The sequence below is a fragment of the Falco cherrug genome, chromosome 7 (assembly GCF_023634085.1).
Source record: "Falco cherrug isolate bFalChe1 chromosome 7, bFalChe1.pri, whole genome shotgun sequence".
Lineage (NCBI taxonomy): Eukaryota > Metazoa > Chordata > Aves > Falconiformes > Falconidae > Falco > Falco cherrug.
Genome location: NC_073703.1, coordinates 51471848 through 51496556, shown reverse-complemented (window position 1 = coordinate 51496556; position 24709 = coordinate 51471848). Strand labels below are relative to the sequence as shown.

At 40.4% G+C, this 24709-nt stretch overlaps 1 protein-coding gene across 4 annotated transcripts in view; it reads right to left on the bottom strand.

The window, feature by feature from the left end:
• Window positions 1-2092: 2092 nt before the first annotated feature.
• MAP3K9 (mitogen-activated protein kinase kinase kinase 9) overlaps window positions 2093-24709 on the bottom strand; it is a 62554-nt gene continuing 39937 nt past the window's right edge. For 3 of the 4 annotated variants that reach the window (XM_055716020.1, XM_055716023.1, XM_055716024.1), the window contains 6 exons: window positions 22462-22702; window positions 21317-21439; window positions 20449-20602; window positions 15609-15721; window positions 14129-14944; window positions 2093-12858 (listed from right to left, as the gene is read on the bottom strand). In XM_055716020.1, the coding sequence (XP_055571995.1) occupies window positions 12377-12858; window positions 14129-14944; window positions 15609-15721; window positions 20449-20602; window positions 21317-21439; window positions 22462-22702 (1929 nt within the window). In that variant the 3' untranslated portion in view covers window positions 2093-12376. The remainder of the gene's footprint in view (window positions 12859-14128; window positions 14945-15608; window positions 15722-20448; window positions 20603-21316; window positions 21440-22461; window positions 22703-24709) is intronic. The other variant, XM_055716022.1, reaches the window with a different exon arrangement.

The following is a 24709-nucleotide window of genomic DNA, read 5'->3' as shown; positions in this document are numbered from 1 at the left end:
TTTGTTAAATTAATGAGGACTTCAGAGAAAGTAAATCACATGCCGTTTAACAAGATTTCAGATTAGGTAGCGAAGAGCCGTATGCTGAAACCTACCTGAAAGCCCCAGAGTTTTGCTCACCTTTAGTCACAATTGTTTCCTCTTTCCCTGCCAGAGCAAAATGTAGTGTCGATTGTGTCCAAGCATGACCATAAATCTTGTTAACCTTTGTTAAGATACTCTATGTTGTTACCATCTTGTTACCATTTTCACCCCAGCACTTTTTCTAAAGCCTAGTCTGCTTGAGTGTGACACCAACATGCCTGCAAGCTTTTCATGTTATAATTAATTAGGGTCTCGTTAGGCCTAGCTTTAGCAGGACAGCCTCTCCCTTTTCTTCCACATAAGAAGGGCCAAGCATGTCAAAATTTTGCTAGAAACAGCAAATTGTTGCTGCAGCTGCACAGTACAGGCAAGCCTGCCTTCTTTCCTGTTAATCTGCTCAGCCTTGGAAGGTTACCTGAACTTGTATCAACGTATGCAATGAGCTTTCAGAGCACCACTTACATGTACTATTCCAGCATGTGCCCTCTGAGGAACAAAATGTAATGCATGATGATTTCCTCGCTTGGGTCTATTACAGCTAAAGGCCTACATAAGATTTACACTGTAGAGTTTGCAAGCCCAACCCTTGCCTACACTTCAACAAATGAAAAACTAAAGTTACTCAGCCTAAAGCATCTGCTGGTGTGTTCATTCTGCATCCGTGCTGACCCTAGCAGTTTCCATTTAAGATCCTCCTCCTCTGCTACAAGTGGTTGTATTTCCCCGCTTAGAAAACTGCTAGTTTCATTTTTACGTTCTGCCCCGGTACTTTGTGTTCCCGTCATTTTCTGCAGAGACTACATTTGCTGGCAGAAATTTATCTGCCATGATAAGTCTCCATGTTTGTTCCTGATGAGGCCAGCTTGAACATTCTGGTAACCTTGTGGTTGCGACAGGCGAGTAAATTCAGGTAGAAAATCTGATTCTTTTAGGACAGAATCCTACTCTGGGGGAAAAAAAAAAAAAAAAAAAAATCACAGAAGATAGAGAGGTATTTGTTTCAGTTTGAGGCAGGCGGGATTTGGGGAGAGGAAGAGGAAAAACCGCTTTAAAGATAAAACACTGCAAGACTTGTGTTAAAACAAGTGAAAAGGTGATATGTTTTGCATGCTATTATTTCTAACTTAACTGACTGCCTCCTTCCACTCTCCTTCCAGTTTATCACAAAAACCATCACTACAACAGTCTGACTAGAATATATGACGAAAGCTAGTCTATGTACACATTGTTTGGTCTCTGTATCTGCTGGCAAGGGTGTAGGATTTCTTGCACACACCCATGTTAAAGAAAAATCTTTTCAAAGGAAATTATGAAACTCAAGTTCTTGCAGTGCACTGTCCCATCAGTGTAGCTGCATTTCTTAAAGCAGAGAAATGTGAAATGATGGCTTGGTGGCAGAGAAGAGCAAAAGCACAACCTAGGAATCAAACCGATGTTGTTCTGTTCTGGCTTTCACACCAACAGTGGATGAAAGACAGCTTGGAAAGATCCTTCTTCAAGCAACTGTCTCACTGAATGATGTGGCAGGGACAAAAGCACAGCACCAGAAGAATCTAAACCATCTGTTAAATGTCATCATGCACAAAACGTGTTACAGCACTAGCTCCAGATCCAGGCATTCAGATTCAGTCTGGCTGGGATACTAAATAAAGAGTAGAAAAATCTTGAGCTAACAGAACAAAAATATTAACCTTAATAAAAATGATATGCAATTAATTACCCTGTTCAGAGAAAAGCCAGAACGGGGTTAGTAGACAGGTACCGTGTGCCAAGGCTGATACTAAGCTGTCCAGGGTTTTGCAAAAACAGATTTCAAAAACCCTGTGGAGGACCCAGAGCTGGAACAGCTGATCAGGACTGAGATACCTAGCCAAGAAAAAAAATAGACTTCTTGGGGCACTGGGAAAAATTCTGAATTCCTTGGAGCAAGGTAATGCCACTGCTAGTCTTAAGTATGTGCTCAAAACTATTTGAAGCATAAAGCCAAGAACTCAAGGCCTAAAGACGATCACTTTTGTAACAGTTTTATTCAAGTCTGTGTGCTCTAGTGTTGAGACAAGGCCTAGATCAGCATTACACTGTAATACAATAATTTTAGCCATTGAACCAAGCCTGCTTGGCATCCTTGGTTTACAATTTACAGTACATCCAAAAAAAGAGCAAAGAGAAAAGAAATCCCAAAACGCCAACAACTTTCATTAGCTCTTTGCTTCGCTTAAATATTGTTCTATAACATAAAATAATTTAATACAAAAAAGAACTGTAATCCAAATACACATAATACATTGACACAGAACAGAGGAAAGATACAGTAGATTATGCACAAGAGTATTCAGCTGATGTGTTACCTACAGTGAAACAAACTGGACATTAATATAATTTAACTATTTAAGCCCAAGAGGGTCAGAGGCAACAAGTCCGGGTCACAAATAAAGCTTTTAAAAAATAATGCAATCTTCTTTTCCTCTAAGCTTACTGCTGTACAGAAGTTAAAGGAAGGCTCCAACAAATCACTTAATTTGACAACATTTCATCACACAAACAAGAAAAACTTGGTGGCCTCCGTTATGTTACTCAACTCTGGGGTACATTACCATTTGCTAATGTAACTTAATAATGTAATGTAACTGCTTCATTGCAGGTTCTTCGGGCAAAACATACCTTCAGGTGCTACTTCCATAGCAACAGACTTTTGAACATCATGAACAGAAGAGAAGACACACAGAGGTCTCCAAAACCAGACTGAAATACTGAAGCTGTAAGATGAATCCCAGTCCTACAGAGTTTGGAGTTCCTTATGAAGTACCCAACACCCTCCACAGAGTGATTTTAACACAAGCAGGAACTACCCCGTATCTTAAAAGAACAGACATGGGGGCATGATCTTGCACTAATCTACTCACCTGGTTCTTCAGATTTACAACATTGTACCTAGGAAAGTCAGGTCACTGATTTTTGCATCTGGCTTTAAATAGAAGCAGGAGCAGATCCACAATTAATAAGGCAAAAGAAAGAAGTAGCTTATAAAAAGGAGGAAATACATTCTCTGGCTGAGAAATTTTCAGACTTTCAAAGCCACAGAAGAGACATTGTTAAAAGCACAGGTATTTTCCCTGATTTTCCCACCACTGTTGCCCTGCCCACTCCATATAAGCTTCTCAACTTAAGTCAGGCAAAATATCTGGTATTTCCAGCTTGTCCTGAATTCATGACATAAAAATCATACATACCAGCAGAAGGTGCTGTGCCAACAGCTGACAAAACAAGAACCCTAGACCTCCAGTAACAGTGGCGGATGTTGATCACTGCTGAACTTGTCAGGTCTGTCTACCAGCCTGGAGGGATGCATTTTTAAAATAAGAAAAAACACCTGAGAAAGGCCTCAGGTTAAACTGCCATTTGCACATACAACCTCCACGAACCGCTTACTGCCCCTTTACAGCTAGCCATCTGCTAAGGCAGAAGTTGCTGCTCTTCCTTCCTGTGTTAGAAAACATTCTCAAAGCTTACCCAGCTTACGGTAAGAATTCGCAGTCAAATAGGCATGGCATGTGCAGTCATGGAAAGGCCACAGGAGTCAGCAATGAAACCAGCGTTCACCCAGATAAATTTACCTTTCCTCAGGTAAATTGACTCTTTCCTCTGACAATCAAAGTACAGAGCCTGGTCCTTCACCATCAATCGCTGCAGCACAATCCCCCAGTTTAGACCTTTGCTGATTTGGGGTCTTGTGCATTTTGACCCACAGATAGATACATTCCACTGACTTCAGTGATGTTTAAGTGGATGACGAAGAGCTTTCTTGAATTGAGGCCTCTTCCCTTCTAATGAGAAAGATTACCCTAAATATGAAATTTTACTACTAAGCGGTCTTGGCTTTATGTGGTTTCTTATAACTACCAAACACGGGCACTGGTGCCTACTGACTTTAAGGGGATTTAGATACATACTACTGAATTTAGCCATCCCCCAAACAGACCTGGGTTGCACAGGAACAGATTTCACTCTGCAAACAGCACTGGCCAAACTCAACTGTTCAACTGGCACACACTCATGTTTTCTTCCTCGCCCCGCCAGCTTTACACTTGAAAGTCTAGGATGTCTGGATGTTATGGTTGTCACGGTAACCTTGAAAACAGAGCAATGGTAGAACTGACACACTAATGCCTGCTTGAGATACAGCGTGAAAAGTCAGCTCAGAGGTATCAGCGGCCCTGTTCAGATACAAACGCTAACCTTGCCGACGTTGTAAGAGCTGTTCACTGAAGCATGCAAGACAGAGCAAGCCTACTATGAGTATCTGGGCCATCAGTCCTGGGTGACAACTCATTTTGTGATACAGACGGGGAGAAAACACATTATCCAAGTTGAGAAGTGGCCACATCCAAGTAACCCAAGTTGAGAAGTGGTCACGTTCACAAATTCCAGAAAAACCCAAGGAAGAAGCTCAGTTCTCCTTCAGATATAGTTAACCTCAAGCAGCTCAGGGTGCAACTGAGCTATGCCAAACAGTAATCAGAGGCCAGGTTTGTTCTGAAACTCAATGCAGAGAAACAAGTACAACGGCTCCCAAAGAACTTGTTAATTTAGATACTGAAATCTGCTGTTAGCAGCATTCTTATCAGCGAAGCTTGGAAAAACACCAGCATGCCTTCCTGCTCCATTATAACCTCCACTGTTCAGACAGCAAGACACAAAAGCATCAGGACACAGCTAAAAAAAATGTTTCTTCTTTCTCAGACCCATATATGTCTCTTCAAGACAAGGAGGTTAACTTTACCCAACCTCAGCATCTGTTCTTGAGAAATGCTAAACTGGAACAATCAAGAACAGGGAGACTGTATCAATGGCTTTGAAACAGCATATATGAAATGCATTATTCTGGTCTTATTTTGGGGGTTCAGCCAACAACTTTTAAACGCCATGTAGGATCTTGCTAGCTGCCCTGGAAGCTAAAATTTGAGCATGGACAAGATCATAGGAAAGTATTTCTGAATAAGGAAGGGCCTTGCCCGTCCCCACCCCGATTATTTTTCAAATAATTTGTTTTAAGCAAATAAAACTTTGGCATTCCTCCTGAGATTTGTTCTAAGCCCCCTTTTTCTAGCTTTGCATCCATCTGACCCACCAGCTACAGACCTAACAGTAGCCTACTTCAAGCTGAGCTTATAAATCCACAACACTATACACTAAAAATATGTCACGGTTTCTTAACATGAGCTACATTGGGCTGCCTGCACATTATTAGCATCCAGATACAGTATAGACTGTATTAGGATCTGATACGTTAGGAAAACAATACTGCAAATACAAGGAAACAATCGGGATTGTGTGTAGGTCCACTTTAAGAGCACATGAGATTATTTAAAAAAAAAAAATCATCTGTTTTCAAAAAACAGACCTTCACTTCTAAAAGCAGTAGTGACCAATACAAAATCACCACCTTTTGGTCTGTGGACAATCAGCTCTTCCACAGGTCAGAAACCATCAAAAATAATGCCCTGCCTTGTCATTTCTTATTTATTTTGGAAACATACATATTAAAAGCAAGTATAATCTTAACTTATAAAACAGAATTGCTGGTTTTATTTTTCCATCAGGAATCTGTATGTCAAAGAGCCAAATATAAGTGTTTGCCTCTGTCTTCCCATCATTCCAGCCTCAACTGCCTACCTAGAGTAATTCTTACCAAAGTCATGCTTTCTTCCCATTCCATCTCTACGAATGAGGTAGCTCAGGGTAAAATAAAACCAATCCAACCAGAAATTAAGTAATTACACATTCCTCATTTTTTTCTTTAGGACCTAACTTACCTGTGATGCCAAGAGATTACCATGCAGCTAGTATCCCTCTGTCCTCTGACTGCTTATTACATTAAGAAGGATAATTTCACTTTTTTATTCGCTATTGCCTGTCAAACTCTGCTTGCACTTCTCCCAGCTGTGTGTATAAAGCTTTTAGCCTGGAAACATTTTAAGTCAAAGCACACCTAAAACATGTATTGGTTTCTGTCTTATGCCCCCAAGTACTATCGTTAACAAGAATTAATAAATGATAAAGATGGGATAGAGGCAGAGAGATAAGGAGAGCCAGTGATAGCGCACTTCTTTCCTCAGGGGTGTACACGCATCGGTAAATGGGAGGATGCAAAATGTTTACTGTGCTGGTATCTGGCCTGATGTGTGAAGAACACTACAGTACTGAAAGCTACAACCAGGAGTTCCCTCCAAAAAACCTCAGGCCCTAGCAAGGAGGCATGTGAGATGGAAGGCACCTAGGAATACATGATGCATCTAACAAATATATATATATATTTTACAGGCTTAGAAAAACATAAAATCAACAAAATCCCAAAAACTCCAAGAAGCCATTCTCAGTCGGAAAATTATGTTCCTGGTCATTTAGAATCAAAGAAAGAAAAGATTATTTTTTTTCACTCATGTACAGAAGGAGATGAAATGCATTTCTTGTATACAAACACTGATGAAATGCTTAAGACTTTCCAGCTGCAAAAAGACTTGAGATTCTTCCTAGAGAGAAATAATTCTGGTAGCTACATCAGATTCACCACCCTGTCACCAGTGGCAAATTACCTTTCAGTCAAGCACACGTACCTCTTAGCCTGGGAATTACTGTTTTTAACACACAAAAATAAAGCTGATGTAGGTAATTTCAGAAACTCTATTCATCTCTGACCAATGGCAAAGCTGCCTAAAAAAGCTGAGCATGAGAAAAAACAAAAGCAAATGCACATTTAAACTGCAGCATCTGATTTTCTACTAGTGTGTTCAATAGAAGGAGCAGGAGAATAAGTCATAAATGCATTTCCATACTATCTCACAAAACTGTGTAAGTAGGGCTGAGGAAACAATAAACATAAGTTCTTCTTGAGACTCCTGTTTGTTAATCACACAAAAAAAATCTAAACCACAAACTGGACTGGAAAAAGAGAAAAAAAGACAGACATTTGGTTAAAAGATCCTTTCTGTCCAGCTAGATACAATACCACTGGCTGTGCAAACCACCATATTTTAGTCTTAAAATAGGAAACTTCACAGAAAAACATAGGAAGGCATTCTTTCCTAAAAATATCTTAATTATATGATCAACGAAAGGTTTATGAAGTCTGAATGGTATTCTCTGTGACAGCATGAGTATGTTTTGGTTCTCTTTGTACATACATGTTATATTTATTTGTTTGCAAGTATGTTTTAACACATGCCTATCCTCTCGCTCTTGATGTCCAGTTTTACCCAAATTATAGCCTTAAGTGAGTTATACATATGGAAGCTATGAAACTGTTCTGCAGCAACAGGAAAAGGATCAGAAATCTTCATTTGCAAACACAGGCATCCTTGTTTCATACTAAAAAAAGTGAAGCCAAAAGGAAGAGCCGTATCACTGTGCAAGACAAGCCTCCTTATTTGCCAGAGTTGGTAAGAGTTTATGAGAGTATTTCCAAAATGCATGGAAAAGGTTAGAAAGCAATAAGCGCTTTTTCCAAGAAGAAAGGTTTCAAAAAACCCAGAAGAAACACACACATTAATATTAGCTTAAAATTTCTTACAAAAGTAACAGGCTATCATTGCATTTTGGGATACAGTGTTAGGTTTGGTTCCATACATCTAATGGGACCCCAACTCCCATACCATCCCACAGAGATGAATTAAGTTTCAAATAAAAGTTAAGCTCAAGATAGAAAAGTGACTCAGGATGGGAGGCTTCCTGTTATTTTCTGTTTGACAGGACACTCCTGATGGCAAAGACCTTTCTTTACTTGCCCATTACTGCCTCACCTCCAGCCAAATGAGAGGTAGCCAGTTTCATGACAAACAGAAGCAACATCTTTATGCAGTACTGTCCATAAAGTCGTAAAGTAACAGCATGCTATGAAGAGGAAGGCAACTACTCCCATTCCTAGAGGTACAGAAAAATAGTTCAACATAAAAGCATGCCAAACCAGCCCAGGTTTTTCCACATCAATGATGAAAAATTCACTTTGTAAATACTCATTCTGTTAGAAAACCATTACAAAAAGAATATTTTCACTGAGGTTCCCTGCCCTATACTGAACATCAACCCACTGCAAAAATAATTTAAAGGAGAAAAAACCCTACAAAACCTTAATTTGTACCTTTGGAAAGGATTGGAAAGAGGTAAGACCTACTTGCTGGCAAAACAGAGCATTGCGCAGTCCATAGGAAGCAACAGTATTAGGAAAATAAAAATAATCTGTAACTTATCAACTTAGTTTTGACACAAAAGCTTTCTTTACTTGTCCCACACTCAATTTCTGTGAAACCAGCCAAAATTTATTAAAAAGAATTGTCATTTTTTGCACTGGTTGCTACATCTATGCTTTCGCCCCAGTTTTACAGGAAAAACAAACAGGCTCCAAGGATAGCATATTTTGAAGGGCTGGCAAACTTGTTTCCGTTTCCTAAATCAGTACATGAGTTACATAAATTAGTGACACACATTGCCAGCTGACTAAAAGGAAATACATATGTATTTCCAGACCAGAAAAACTTATCTCTGCAATATTACTACTATAACTATCCATTAAAAATTTGTCATTTCCTCTTTGTGAGCCCTGTAATTACTTTAACAGAGTTTATCCCATTCTTCTGTCATTATGTTTTAGACTGCTCAGTAATTCTGTGCTCTCCTGTTACCTGTTTCTTCTTTTTCTCAGAGAAAAAGAAAAGTGTAACTTATTCAGATATTTAGGAAATAATACATTTATTACAATTTTTTTATAGCAAGATTTTCACCATCTTCTTCAAAAACTGCTAGAAAGTTATGTCAATCAACAATATTCTGAAACTTTTGTCTCCCTGACAAATGGAAATATTAGTAACTAGTAGAACAAAAGATTTGTGAGCTGACAGGCTTCTATCTTCTCAGTATCTAGCGGACTACAGTCAAGCACTCCTTTGGAGATTTGGAGGACCTAAGCTCCCAAAACTGGGAAGGAAAAAAACTCAACAGATTAAGGAAGTAGAGAAATCAAGCCAGGATGGGATAGATGGATACAGGAAGAGTTATGAGCTAGCTTAAACGTGCACACAGCCTCTGGGCCTCAGGACACCAGCTGCAACAGCTTCTGGGATGCAGAAAGTAGAACACCTGACAACCCTTTGCCTTGAGAGCCCCCTCCACCTGTCAGAGAATACCCCACCACCTGCTAAAGCAAATAGCTTTGTTTCTACAACTAACTCTTGCCTGATACCTCAGGTTAGCCACAGGGCTCCTACCTAGAAGACAGTTACAGGCTGATGTTCAAAGGCTACCTCATTTTCTTTCAAATGCTAGATTCAATGAAGATAATTGCATCCAAGTAATGTTTTAAAAAAAAAAAAAAAAAAAGACACAAACACACCCCAAACATCATACTTTTACCTAGTCTTTCTAGCAGCTTTGTAATAGAGAACATCTACATTGGAAACCCTGATCTGGGTCCTTGAATCCTTGTTATCTGTCCTGCCTAGTTCCTTTAATGCAGCAACATCCATTTGGTGTTAGGGAAGATGCTCTTCAGAGCAAAATACTTCTAACAGGTCAGCTACACACCACTTTCACCAAACGGTTATCTAAAAAGGGAAGGAGGAAGGGGTTTTGAGACTTCATCCTCAACTTTCCTAAGTAAAAGAGGTGACAGAACAACTTGCCTCTACAGCTGCCTTGCCTGCTGGGAACTTGACAGAAACCTTACGGTTCAATTGGTGAAAGCAGCCGGCCAACTATCGAAGTTTAGTGGATGAAGTTAAAACAGTGTGACCTAGAAAGGTAACCTCGCATTCCATGCAAGTAAATGGATTTAAGAGATTTCTGTTTGAATGGAGCTATTCCAGGTGACATCTTTGCAGTGTAGATGATGCTACTTATGACGTTTGTAAGGATACTTTTTAGATAGAAAACATTACATTTCAGAACAGCTGATGCAGTTTCGTATGAGACTTTTTTAAATGTTAAGGGAGGCTACGAAAAACTATAGTTTTAATCTCCTGCTTTTAAGTCCCTATGACACAACCTCTGATTGGGCTTTCCTTGAGCTTGTTTCTACAGCACAATCAAAATTAACCATTTGTTGGGTGGGTTTTGCTTTTTTTTTTAAGTCTCTGGATCACAAGGTAAGTTTTCAGAAATGGAAAGCAAAGACATGAACACTTAAGATATCAATAATGCTAAAGGTCTACATTTAACAGAAGTGTCAGAAATATAAGTTTTCTTTTTAAAGTATCTTAGCCCTACATCAGAATACCTTGCCTACAAAGTCAATAGTCCATCCAGGTTCAGCAGATAGTGTAGCACCATTAAGGATAGCTCTGGAGTACTCAAGGGGAAGGCAGCAAAAAGTAGTTCTGCCATTTAAATATGTTTCATGGAATGTGATAAAAAGAAATGTGTGACCTTTCTACACAAAAACATACTGTAACTGCTTGAAAAAATGGGTGCACTTGACTAATGGCAACATGCTGGTTTTAGCCCTCAAACAGAATTAAAAATCTTTAAGTACAGTACTTCCCCACACATGCTGGTTTTTAACATCAGGTTACAAACACCTAAACACACAGGTTCTCTGCGCTGACAGCTGCAAGAAAGTATTCAGCTACACTGCCCTCACAACAGGACTGGACCGCCCTAACACAGGTTGAGCACTGTACTGGCAGCAGTCAAATCAGTTATCTGTACCCAAATGGTCAGCAGATTAACAAAATGAGCAAGCAGATACGCTGAACCCTGCAATAAAGCAGACTACCCTGCTACACTCATATAAAGACCGCATCCCTTATTTGTAATGCCAAAACCGGGGAAGAGTGAAGATCTCATTAAAGCCAGTAAGGTATATCTGTAGAGGCACAGACACACTTGTAGCCTCTGTACAGAAAACTGTGAGCACAGGCACACCCTATTTGTGTGACTTCCTCCTTCAAGACAGGGGTCTGTTCTAGCTCCAGAGTTAGGAGTTTTTACATATTTGAACAAGAATAAAGTTTTACAAGTCTATAGTGCCTTTCACTCACTCTATACCTATTTCATGTCCCAATCCCTCCCGCTGTGAGGTAGGTATTATTCCTATTATTTACAGATGGGGAAATTCAGGCACAGAGGTTACATTATTTGCCGAAGGTCACACAGTGAGTCAGTGACAAAATAAAACAGAATCCAGATGTTCCGATTCCAGTTTGCACAATCCAGCTACTCACAAGCCTCTATTTCAAAAAGAGCCTTAAACAAGCATCAGTGTGCATAAAAACAGTCTTGAGTTTCAAGAGCCACTCCTAAAAAGCAAAAGAAAGGAGAAAAAAACAGGAAGGAAAAGAAAAAAAAAGAAAAAAAAAAAAAGAGGTACACATAACTTACTTCTGCAAGTCAGCCCAACTTTAAAGAAAGACTTCCTGCTAATCCCCTTCCCAAAGCTAAGGCAGCTTGACTATGAGTCTGAGATACAGGGGGCAGGAAAAGGAAACCGATGGAACCAAAGTTTGAAACAAAAAAACAAGCTAGAGTAAACAGCCATATCATATGTCTTCATCTTTTTGAAAGCACAGGGTCATAGAAAAACAGGGCCAAGAGGGACCTCGAGATCACTGAAGTCCATCCAACCTGCCTTGAAGCCAGGATCAACTACACCTACTTGTTCCCAACAGTCTAGTTAGTCTGTTCTCAAGGACCTCCATCAGTGGAGATGCCATGCCCTTCCTCTGCAATCCGTTCCACCTTGCACTATCACATGAGCAAAAGAGGACAAGTGATTCTAACATATCTACTTCTGCTCCTTCAGTGGGGGGGGCACCGTGATTCCCAGGTCTATCTAATGATCTGAATACATTTCAGAGAAGGTAGTCTCCAGATATTTACTTGTTTCTGTCCTGGATCCCTTGGGAAAACATCAAACACTGGTGTCTGCTGTAGTGTAATATTTGAGTTCTGAAAATACTGATTAATACCAGGATAGATATCATACTTACTGCAAGTGCCAAATCCTACAAGGTCAGTTACAAAGACTTTGATATGATAATTTTAGCTCATTGCAGATTCAAACTGCAGTAAGAGGGCAGGGAAGACTACAGAAAAAAAACCCCACAGCAAAAGTCAGCAGCTCAGAGTTGTCAAGTTTCATTCAACTGCAGATAAAAATCAGGCAGTTGAACACCACATCTTCAGCAGAGGCAGCACCATATGATCTCTGTAGCATCCCTCCATCTCATCTGTCTTCAAAGTGCATTCTCAGTGCAAAAAGTAGGATTGAATTTAGAGGGGCTTGCTGTCCCCAGTGGATTTCATACTAAGACCAGAATTCTTGCTTGAGTTCATATGCTGCAGGTTTGTGTGTGTTAAGTTCACTTCTGCATAGCGGAATGGTGCTGTCCTGGCTCTGCCCCTCAGCATCTATGTCCAACAGTGTCCGCTCCTCTACAGGAAGACCCACCTGGAAAGGAAGCAGTGCAGGCAGTCCAGGTCTCTCTTCTACAGTGCTGCTGCTACTAGCAAAACAAGAGTCCAGATTGCTTGGAGTATCAGTACTTGAACTGTTGGCAGAAGATTCACCCTTGGCATTGCTGGGTGACACAAACCACCAGGGATCAAGCCGCTGCCGGCTGGCTGCAGGACGTGGCCGGGGCAGGAACTCCAATGTTTTGGGTCTTTCCAGTGTGGGGTCCTGCTGTGCATTCCATCGTCTCGGAGCTGGAGGAAAAACAAGGTTGGGGTCTGGCAGGCGAGGGACCTCATTGGGATCTCTACTTGGACTAGGTGTTTTTAATACACCTACCCAAAACAGAGAATGTAAGAGAAGAGGGAAACATGTTAGATGTCACTGCCAAACGGTTCCAACAGATCTTAGTTTATTGTACACCGCGAAAAAACATTTTCAAAGCAGAAAGCCTCCATTCAGAATATACATACTCCGTATCTTCAAGACTACACCAGAATAACTGGCTTCTTTATCCCTACACTGTCCTCAACACGCTGCAAGACACCTGTTTCACTGATCTAGCACAAGCAGGCAGCTTTGTTCATTCTCTCATTTGCTTTCTTCAGTTTTCAGACTGGAGAGCATGCATTTGACCTCCTACCAGAGGTGAGGACTCTCCAGATCCTTTGGAGGGAACAATACCCATTAACGGCTTGAATGGATCAGGGAGACACTTGCACAGCAGGATATGACACCTGTTCGCAGTGAGCAGGACCAACCTTCTAGAAGAGCCATTTAAGACTACCTACTGTGGACAACTCCTGATTTGTTTTAATTTAGACGTGAGGGCTGGTGTTTTGGTGGGTTTGTTTTTTGGGTTTTTTTTACTAATAAACACAACATAACTTTTAAATTTTCATGAATACCGTTTTAATTAGTATTCTCAGCTGCATTAACCCACATTTTACTGCAGACTGCCATTCAACAGACAACCTCACATTTTGTGTTACCATTGGGAGAAGTCTAATTAAATCAGATTCTGATTATTATTCTAGTCCTTTTTTTCCCCTCTGAATTACTAGGGCAAGAAAACAGGAAAGCATTTTCTAAGTTAAAGTCACAGCCACTCCTAAAGACTGCATCAGTGATAACACTGCCTACATAGGAAGGTCCCTCTTGCTTGCAAGGGACTAAGAGCAACAGTAGCACAACCCCAAACTGCTTTAGAGATCCAGTCTTCACTGCCTTAAAGATCAGAATTTACTTTGAAAGTGTAACAGCAATACAAACAAGTGTATAAAGGCAATGGAGATGGAAACGGGAAGAACTGCTAAAAATGCATAATACTTGTACTTTGATACCATCATTGTCTAAGAAACAGCAATATGCTCTGCCTCACAGCACAGGGGAGCAGAAGGGGTTCCTTAGTGCAGAGATGCCGGAACAGAGGCCATTACTGCATTATTCTGTTCATTATTCATGTAAGACAGCATCCATAAGCTCTTCTTGTGGGCTGGCTGTCACAATGGATGCTGTATAAGCAACATGCTTACCTCCTAACAAGTAATTATACTGTTTGGGTCTTTATTCTGAAGAGGAAAAGGAAGATGGCTGAAAACCTACCTGCTCCCAGTGCTCCAGTTAAACAGCTACTGGAAGGGCATCCACTGGTTGGGCACCCATTGACAACTAGTCCACTCCCTTTGATGGCCCCATCAGAAGGTGTGCGCCTGTGCCCGCTTTGCTGGGTGTGGGAAGAGACCGTCACATGTGTGGGAGTCAGGGACTGGTTGGGGTCTTGTTTGAACCTCTCAATCTGGACATTGACTAGTGGGTTGGTAATGGCTGGCAAGGGAGCCTTGACTGTCACTGGGCTGACAGGCATTTCATACACCACAATCTCATCACTGTCTGAGCGCAGCAGGGACCGGGTGGAATTACATTCGGAAATGGAAGACAGGGAAAGAAGGGTGAGGGATGTGGATGGTTCGCCTAGCAACAACATGGGATCCTCCTTCTTGAAGATCTTTCGTGAAGGTGGACTAGTGCTCCTGCGTGGGCGTCCAGCTCGCTGGAAAATGCTGTCACGCTTCTTCTTCTCTTCCTTGGGTGCCTCTGGCTCCTCCTCAATCAGCAGCTGACACTTCCCAGCTTCTAACAGGTCAAACCCCAGGCCTGCAGCAGCTAGCACAGCTCCACAGCCAAGCAATGCAACCTCACATCGTTTGTGGTGGGAGCCACTACGTTTGAGGCTGTTGGTGGGTGTCAGCTGTGGGGTACTAGTAGCAGAGTTCACAGGGGTGGACTCCTCATTGGCATCACTAGAAGGACCATCCCAGTCATCATTCTTCTGAAAGGGGATGCAGAGGTACGACTGATTGTGCCCAGGTGAAGGGTGCACTTTGCCCTCCCCATTAAGACATTCACTGTCTTCATCATCTGGAAAGCAAATGAAAACAGACTTTGCATGGATGTAATATTTTCACCAGCAAATTTCACTCTCTTACAAGTACACATGAAAATAAGCTTCTCCTCAGAAGACGCAACTGTCCTTATCGCAAGCATCATTCACCAACTGTCAAATACTCACAGGTTATTGTCTCCAAAGCAGATAGGCTGGGACAAGTAACGGGAAACACTATCAAAGTGGAAGGAATTAGTGACACATTAATCTATTTGGGATCACTTGCAGAACAGCATTTCAGAAGCCATCTACAACTCATTTACTTCTAGAGTAAATTTATATGTTTGAGAGTGAGGAGCAAGAGGTAGGAAATTATAAGGTTCTCTCCTTGCAAGTGAAGGTGTAACCATGCTGCATATCTAAATATCATTAACAGGAAAGGAGCTGAGAAGTAGCATGGAGCTAGAGGGGAATTAAGAGCAACCTGCTAGTTTGACAGATAAGAGGCACAAGCAGAGAGGTGAACAAAAAGAAAATCCAGAAGTAGAAAGTAGTTACTTCAAAGAATAAAAGAAAAATGGATAGCACCAAAATGAAAACATTGCTGAAAGGTACCAGGCGAAGGTCAGGAAAGGAGAGGTTCATTCAAATGCAAATGAAAGTGGGGATGAGAATACAAAGTCCAGAGAATTCCTTTACCCATCTCTGCTAAGCTGGTGAATCCTGGAAAAGCAGGTGCAGTTCTCTGGATCTTCCCAAGGTTTGGTGCACTGGATGACCACTGTTTGTATCCTTCTACCAGAGCTTTCAGACTGAAATAGTAGAAAGATGGGAGAAAATGTACTATGCTCACAACCAATTTTCATTCCCCGCTTCTATATTCTCTGTTGCTTTACTCAGGGTGTGCATGTGTCCATCTTAATTACATAGATCTGAAGTCCTCCCATAGTGAGACATTTTGCAACATCTTTACAGCACCTTAAAATACAAAAAAAGTCACAAGTCCCTCCCTTGTTTGTTACACCATGCCAATGAAAAGACCTCTGCTGATAACCAACAGCTGTGAATGCAGAATAATAGGAAGCACCACTACAAAAAAATCAGATGAAACATTTTTCTTTTTAAAACAAGGCAGGTAAGTGCTCAGAAGGAAGAGGGGGAAAATACCTCCAAAAACCATTTCCATATGAAATACAAATGAAAGTTAAAGATCACTCATTAGGACACTAATATGCTAAAGACACTGTAACAGCAAAGTCATGCCTCTGTATTATAAACCTCAATATTACTCCTCTAAAGAAAACACTGCATTGAAGTAGAGAGAGTTAAAAGCACAAGTTCTGGACTATGCAAAAACAGGTGAATTGTGTCACTGTTTCTTTTACTTATAGACAAAAAAACCACCCAAAACCCTCAAAAACAAACAAGTAAAAAACCCCAAACCAAATTCCTACTTCAATGTCACCTGCAGTTAAAGGTATGTCACTAGGCAACTGAGCTTATTATTAGTAGTCCCTATTCATAGGTATTTATTACACCATCATCGTATCTGTTCCCTGCAGTATTTTCACATCATAAACAACTTTAGGAAGCAGCACAACTTTGACATATCAACACTCAGCAAAGTTTTATTGTTCAGTTATCAGTATAATCTGAACTGGGAGATGTCTGGTGCCTTTCTCCAAACTCCAACATGAAACAGTGTCAGTGAAAAGCTAACATACACTTACGTTAGACAAAAATTGAATGAACGGAGTAAAAAGATCTGTGGATAGGCTGAACAATCTCAACTGGGAACACAAGACCATTGACTTGTTATTGAGAGAACACAAAACTTAGGAGATGAGACATCTTCCAGCTCTGTTACTAACTTGAACTGCTCTTTGGTAAGACACATAATTCACTAGAATCCTTTCCTTACAGAGAAAGAAGGGTATGAGCATACAGAAGTTCTCTCTCATGATTCTTATTTTCCACCAGAATCACTCTGCATTTGTAAGATGGCTTCCATTGCAGGATTCCAAAGTTTTTAATTATACCAGGGTTCTTTTGCCATGGTATGTATTTTTCTTCTATTCTCTACCTAAGTGGGATGCCCTTCTTGTCAGAAAACTATGTTGCTATAGCAGGGTCTAAACTTGATTCAGCACATGTTCAGCTGGTCGATGACGGTGCTATAGGTGTTACACTGGAAACGTCCTCTGCAGCTCTCAGCTGTCTGGGAAGTCCATCATTTTCCCCCCGCTGATGATTCTGGCACACGTAGTACCCTGCTATGAACTTGAATCCAGACAGCATAGCGCTGAATGCTACTTGTCAAGACAGACAACCACATGGCCACATGGTTTTACAACAGAGATGCAATTCAGTGTGTGGGTCTGTTCTGATTTTCTCCCTCCATACTAGACTATGCTATGTAACACAACCCACCAAATAATATATGTTGTATCTACATCACCCGTGTGTACAACATGCATAGTTAGGATAAATGCTATAAATAGAGCAGCATATTAAGAGAAAGATGGCGAGTGAAAACGAACCATGTTAGCAGTGTGATCACCTCCAAAAGCAATGTCAAAGCTCCTACAATACAGGTAGACAACTACTGAGGAAGAGGAGATTTCCATGGAGCTGGGAAAACACATACTCTGTTCTCTGTATGCAGAGACAGCAAAGCTGTAAGTGATAGGCAGCAATAATCTTCATTTTAACGTGAGGGCTATCTAAAGGGTCTTGGGAATTGCCCTTTAATGTACAGCAGGAAACATCAACTTAGCTTGTTTCCTTATGCCTTCTCAAAGCAATCTTCCCTTGCAAAAACCAGACTGAAGATTTGCTGTTACTGACAAAGTGCAGCTCAATCTGGAAAGATAAATGGCTACCAGAATAAATTCAAGGTCTGCTACATTTGCCTCAAGGTTGTAAAAATCTTCATCTTTCCCTTTTATTTTGCACTCCTCCTCTCTCTCCCCTCTAGATTACAACCTGTCCAGAGGATAGCTGCACATCTTCTATAGTAGTGTGCATTTGAAAACAATTCAAACATGCTGACTTAAGAGTACATTCCTACTACAGCAGTATTCTCTGTTACTGCTCCAAAGAAAGAGCAACTCAAATGATTTGCAAGCACTACCAGCAAAACTACCTAGTTCAGTCACCAGCAAGACAACTCAGGAACCTAAAGACTTCTTACCTGTAATTTATTCAAATTTAATAACAGGAAGGTTATTACTCTGTCTGTTGTATTGAGTTACTTTTCCCAGTAGAAAAAGGCAACGGAGATCAAAAGCACCTCTCTTTAGGAGTGACAAGGTGACAATGCTTATTTGCTCAGCAAATTGCAAAAAACTTCCCTACAACTCTAAAATGGCATCTCTAGCATCTTAATACCATTCTGTAACACCATGTTGAGGCATGAATACAATACCATTATGAATAGTAAGTGCCTGTTCCCAGGCTCACCCCTGTTTAGCTTGCAAGATTTTAAAACTGTGAAAGGACTATGACTACACCCAACATCCAGTGTCACCCTCTGTAAAATCAGTAACACCAGCAGGAAACTTAAACAGGGTAAAGATCATCCATGCCATAAGTCACAGTTTGAGACTAATCAATGCCAAGTTTAAAGACAATTAAGACTTCACCATATATCCTTGAGAATACACCATAAGATCACTACTGCACTGTCACAACATTAGTCCAACATAAAGCTTCATCCATTCTCTGCAACTCAGCACAGCAACCTCCTGCTGCTGTGCATATTCGGTGTGCTCAAAGGTAAATGCCAAAGGGTAAATAATCACCGTATAATCTTTTCATGACTGCCTTTACCTGATGTTAATTATAGGTCAGTTTACTTGTGTTAGAGAATTTCACTGCAATTCCTACAATGTAATTTTTGTATAAATTTGGAATTACATCCTGTGGAGAACACATGGAAAGTGTCAAAAAAAAAAAAAAATAGACTCAAGTTCCATTGATCAGACACATGCAAGCAGCTGGAATAGCAGCACTACTGCTACCAGAAGAGTGTCATGGATAAGACTTGAACTGGACTTTTCTACCTTAAGTTTAGCTCTTCACTTTACCCCAATTTTTACCCCCCTACTCTACAAAATTAGAATTAAAAAAAAAATACTAAAAATAGCAAGAACTCTATCTTTTCAGTCACTAATGCTTACTGCAACTCCGCTCCCTTTAAATCAAAGTCCGCAGTCCGGCATGATCTCAGCAAGAAGCTGCAGTTCACTGTGTATTAACCATACTGCTCCCTCAGCAACACTATCATGTTTCAGATACTCTGCAAAATGCCGTAGTTGTATTGAGCATTCCTGGAAAAGGTGATGAATACTACAGAACATCTCAGTTGTAGCAAGAACAGAGTAGTTTTAAGAGAATCCAGTGTTAGCAATCAACTCTTTTCCAGCTGTCTATGCCCAAAAGCAATTCAGTGCTTCAGACTGTACAGCAAGAGCTTTATTCCCAGAATTCTAAGAACATGATTTCAAGGTGGAAGTGTTTTTCTAGCAGCTTCAATGATCTCCTGCCCTTTCAAATAATTAATGATTGTAAAGTGGTTTAGTTTAGAATAGGTAAAGTGTAAGCAGCAAAGAAGCCTCCTTCACATTGCCCGGTTCACACGTCAAGAGTACCTTTGAGGGAGAACCTACATTAATGGCATCACAACACTTAGATTCAGGCCCTCTTGCAGAGGACTGCAATTGTGATGCATTATGTGAACGCCTATTTTCCAGGAGTTTCACACTTGAGTACATAATATTAAAGATAAATTATAACCAGTTATTTTCCCTGCTACAAAATATAGCAAGAGTCAAACTATGTATTTAGCAGGGGAAAAAGCTTCAAACTCCACTAAAAATCACAAGGCATTCAAGCCTCTTAGAAGATCAAAATACTCCTATTTTTAAAGCAGCTTTTCAGCAATGACCCATTGGGATCCTGGTATAAATGATTCACACACACACACAAAAACAAACCCAGAAGCCACAGAACTAGAAACTATAGAAATAGAGCTACAACCTGTATCTCTGCAAAAATCACTTTCAGGATGTATTAGCTCAAGGTACATGTCTTTTTCAAAAGCCTGAAGAGAAGATATTTGCCTGGCTCTACCAGGTACTTTTTAAATAATAGCATTTAAGACAGAGAAAGCATCGCTGAGAATTGTAAAAGAGAAGTCATTTCAGATATGATAGGAAACTACAGAAAGTTGAGCCTGAAAATAAATAAAAGCTACTAAAGAAACAGTTTTCACAGTGAAGAAGTTCTACTGCTTACAAATAAATACAAGTAACAAGGTAATAGCAGCCAGTGAAAGCGTCAATCAGTGCTGAGCCTCTAGCAAGGGACTGATGGCAATGCAGTTTTGTAATCTGTTCTGAATTTCTAACATCTTTGGTACAGCAAGTAAGTTTGGAAGCAGAAAAGTGTTTGCAAGAGAATAGGCAAATCTCCTGTGAGCCAGTTCATAACCAGTTTTAGAACCTGGAAACTAGTCTGGTTCCAGGCCCTCTCTTACCCATCTTCTCCTGCACCTAGCTCCTTGTGACAAAGTGAGCTCGGTCCCCAAGTGCGCCCCTTTTTCTTCTGACCCCTCTTCTCTTCTTCCTCTCCTTCCTCCTTTGGAAGGACTGAGCTTCGTCCCCATGTTTTACTGCTTTCAGCAGGAGTCACTTCACAAGTCGGAAGAACAGCGGGAAATGGGAAAGAAAAAACGGATACATAAATTGAAGAATCTGTTCCACAGCAACATAAAGAATAAAATACAGGCCAGAGCAGGAATAGCAAATGAAAACATCCATTCAGGCTTCTTTCCCATAATTCTGACCATTTATCAACACAGATCTAACCACCAGATGCCTTCAAATTTAGGATAGGTAGGCTTTACAGCTTTATTCCATTCACCGGTTTCTCTTTAAAACCCCCAGTTTGATACCAGATGCACAAATGTCATGATATCTAATACAAACACTACACATTAATTAACATCCCTTTCATACTTCTAATACATGCTTGTCTTCCTAATTCTGTTTTATTATGGGAATGCTATTTTCATGACAAGTGCCTGTGTTTTTCTTTCCTTCCAACAGTAACTTAATCCACTTCAATAATGTTTCACAGATATATTCTGTAAATTAGTGTTTTTAAAAATCAACCTGTACACCTAAGGAATGTATTTTCTATACAATCAAACAGCAGTATTTCAAGAACTTGGGTAAGTAAGGTTTGAACTCCAAAGAAGGTGACACTCTCCCCATCACCAACACACTCCACTTTTTTTTTACACAACACTTTTTTTACAGTCCTGTCCTACATAGGGAATCTTGGCATCTTACCACACACAGACCGCACGTTTCCCAAATTCAGTACTACATTGAGCTCCTTACACTGTATGGCCCTGAGCCTGGGAATAATCGTAGGACTTGCAGGAGGGCTGGAGCAGCTACTGATCAAACTCTTCCTTTTATCCATTGTTGGAGAAGCCTGCACAGTGAATTTATGCTGGAAATCTGTTTACCAAAAGCGAAAAAAAATCAAAACAAAAGCAGAAAGACATAGTTAAAATTCTTCTTTTAATATAAGAAAAAACCCATAATACAAATATATCTTTCTATGTATGTGTGAATTACACATACACACATAGATCCCCATGTGTTGACTGACATTTATGTCAAAGTATATCCCTGTATGAATTCCTTTCACCTTATCTCTCGGTTTAAGCTAAGCAAAGCCACCAAGTGTTTACAGACCTAAAGCCAGGCGTAGTTAACAAGCACATTTTATCATCATTGCTCTTCAAACAGCCAATCTCTTTCAGAGAACAAAGAATATAGTGTAAACCATCATCCTTGAGGCAATGGTAAGCCTTACAAAACCCACCCTTTTGTTCTTTTACAAATTTGAATCTTTATACAGAGTCTACAGCAGAAATGCCAAGGATTCAGTACTTCTGAAAATCACCATCTTCACTCTTAAGAGTGAATTCCCTGACACCTCACCAATATTTAACATTTCTTCCAGAAGGGTGGTATTAGAGGTCACTTGTGTGTTAATATGAGTTCACATGTGAACTGGCAATATAGGGCTGTAGTCTCACAGCTATCAAGGTATTTTTGGTAATTTTTAGATTCCTGCACCAAGAAATCCAGATTATGGTTTCTGTTGCAACATTATGTAAAATATTTCCAGAAAGAGAACCTCCATGATTTTTTATGTTCATCCTCTATTAAACTTATCATTTTGAGTATTAACATGTTAAACCGCAACACCAGCATTTTTAGCGTGAACAATATACAGCCACTGACTAAAACATATAACATCTCAAATTTATTTCTGGCCTTTCTGCTTGGAACTTTGGGGAATGCTAGCCACAAGAGCATCAAATTTAGTTTCTTGATCCCAAAGAGGCATCTTTTTCCCAAAGTACATCCAGTACTTCCTAATGCGTAAGCATCCGTAGAAAGCAACTACCAGAGCTACAGGTTCACCTGTTCCTCCCATTTCACCCAACAGAGCCTAACTTGTCACCAACCTGAAGGCAGGCTGATATGATTGCCATCTTTTAACTTGAGCCTACTCCTCTTAAACTTCCCCATGCGTTTCTTCACCCGAGGCTTCTCCTGACACAGCTGGTGGATGATGATGTTGAGTTCCCTTTCCAAGATGTCTATCTCACGTTCTGCCAGCTCCTGTTCCCGCCTTCGCAGCAACTCCTCGTGGTTCTTCTGTTCAACAGCAGCACGAGTCAGCTCTTCTTCCCATGTGCGCAGCTCCTGTGGGGAGATAAGAAAGGAGAAATGAAAAGCTACCTTGTGACCTGGGGGTTAAGACTAACATGACCTATTCTGAAGGTACAGCAGCAATAGCTTGTGTTCACAGCACTATTAGCACCGCTGTTTAAAGGCTCAGCTGAAAGCCAAAAACCTAAAACAATCTTCAAGAACTTCTATGCTTGCCATTCAAGGCCCTTCATATCAGTACTAAAATTTGGACATCAGCACTTGTGCGGCCACACTTGGAATCTGTGTTCAGATTAAAACCTGAAGGAAGGGTGCAAAGAAAATAAAGCCAGGCTCTTTTCAGCAGTGCTCAGTGACAGAACAAGAGGCAATGGGCACACACTGAAACACAGGAGATTCCCCCAACACTTTTTTACTGTGAGCATTACTGAGCACTGGCACAGGGTGCCAAAGAGGTTGTGACGTCCTTGGAGATATTCAAAAGCCAGCTGGACATGGTCCTGGGCAACTGGTTTTAGATGGCCCTGCTTGGGTAGGGGAGTTAGACCACTGAACCTCCAGAGGTCCCTTCAACTTCAACCATTCTGTGATTCTATGAAAAGTCACTGAAACCTAAATTCAGTGTCATGAAAAAATATGCTGGATATCTGACATAAACACGTTCACAAAAGCCATTTGAGAGCACCATGCATACGGGAACCCATTTCGGAAGATTTATTCATAACATTGAAAAGAACTAATCTTTGCTTTCCTCTTCAGTAAGTACCATGTTAACTTCACTATTGACGTAAACTGTTTAAAAATAACCTTGTCGTCTCATGCATCATCAAATAGCTAAAGACCACAGTTCTAACATAAAAAATTAATTAAGAAAACGTCATCAGGAGGTCATTCTCATAATTTTCCACCAAGCATGGCTGCTTCTTAGGCAGAAAGATGCATATGGCAAGCTTTTCAATCTTTCTCTTGTTGACAAAATGAATCAACTGAAATTGTCTTTGAGATCTCAAAATGTCTTCTCACTGTACTACTCTCACCACAAGGACAAAAGAATTCAGCACTCAGAATAATTATCTCCAGCTGGCTAATTCCACTGCAGAAGGTAAAAACTGAAAAATTCAAGTTAAACTTCAGATTGTCAGAGAAATTTTAGCGTAGATTTTTAATTTTTTTTAATAACATCATTGTTACCTGTCCCATCACCACAGAGGTTTGGTACATTTTACTCATGAGATAAATAGGACGTAAAATCCTCTTTCCCCATTGCTACAGAGGAATACAGTACTCAAAACCTGAGGACAGTCTAGCTACTACTGTTTGGTCTTCTGTTTGTTGAAGTTTCTGGTTTTCAGAAACTGTTCCAACACAGTTACACCACAGGACAACAGCAGCTGGGAAATGCCTATCAGCTACTGTATTTTCCCCAAAAGCTACTATAATATGTAAATAGAAAAGTATTGTTGTGGGCCTTCTCTCCCCTGCCCCAAAGTTTCCTTTTCTTTCTCTCTGCCTTCTAACCCCAACTGCTAAGCCCGAATCAAGTTGGCTGCTTATTAAGACTTCATTTTTAGGCAAGAGACTGTGAACTTGGAAAAATATTATTCCTTTAGTGATTCCACTGCAGTATTTCATACCAACAGCTGCAAAGACCGTCTCAGTAAGGAACTTAACACAGATGCAGCAAGCTGTGCTTTCTGCAAGTATGCTTGAAGAAAACATCAGCTTTTTCACTTCTACTCTTTGAAGCTGATGGTCACAATTCCTTTTATTCCTGCTAGCACTTTTGTTCCCTGCTACTTATCCAGATAGACTTCAATTATAATAGTTACTGGATGATTCCCCCGGTAGCACTCATGCTTATTATAGTCTATCCACTTTGGCTGTGCTCAAAACCCGAAAAACACAAACCTGACAGAAGCAAGGCTGCAATGTTTGCTAGAGCATATATACCGAAACTACCCCTCCTATTTTCACTGTTAACAGTTATCATTTGGCTTCTCAGTTAAGATGCTAACAGTGAAATAGTTATCAGACGCATCA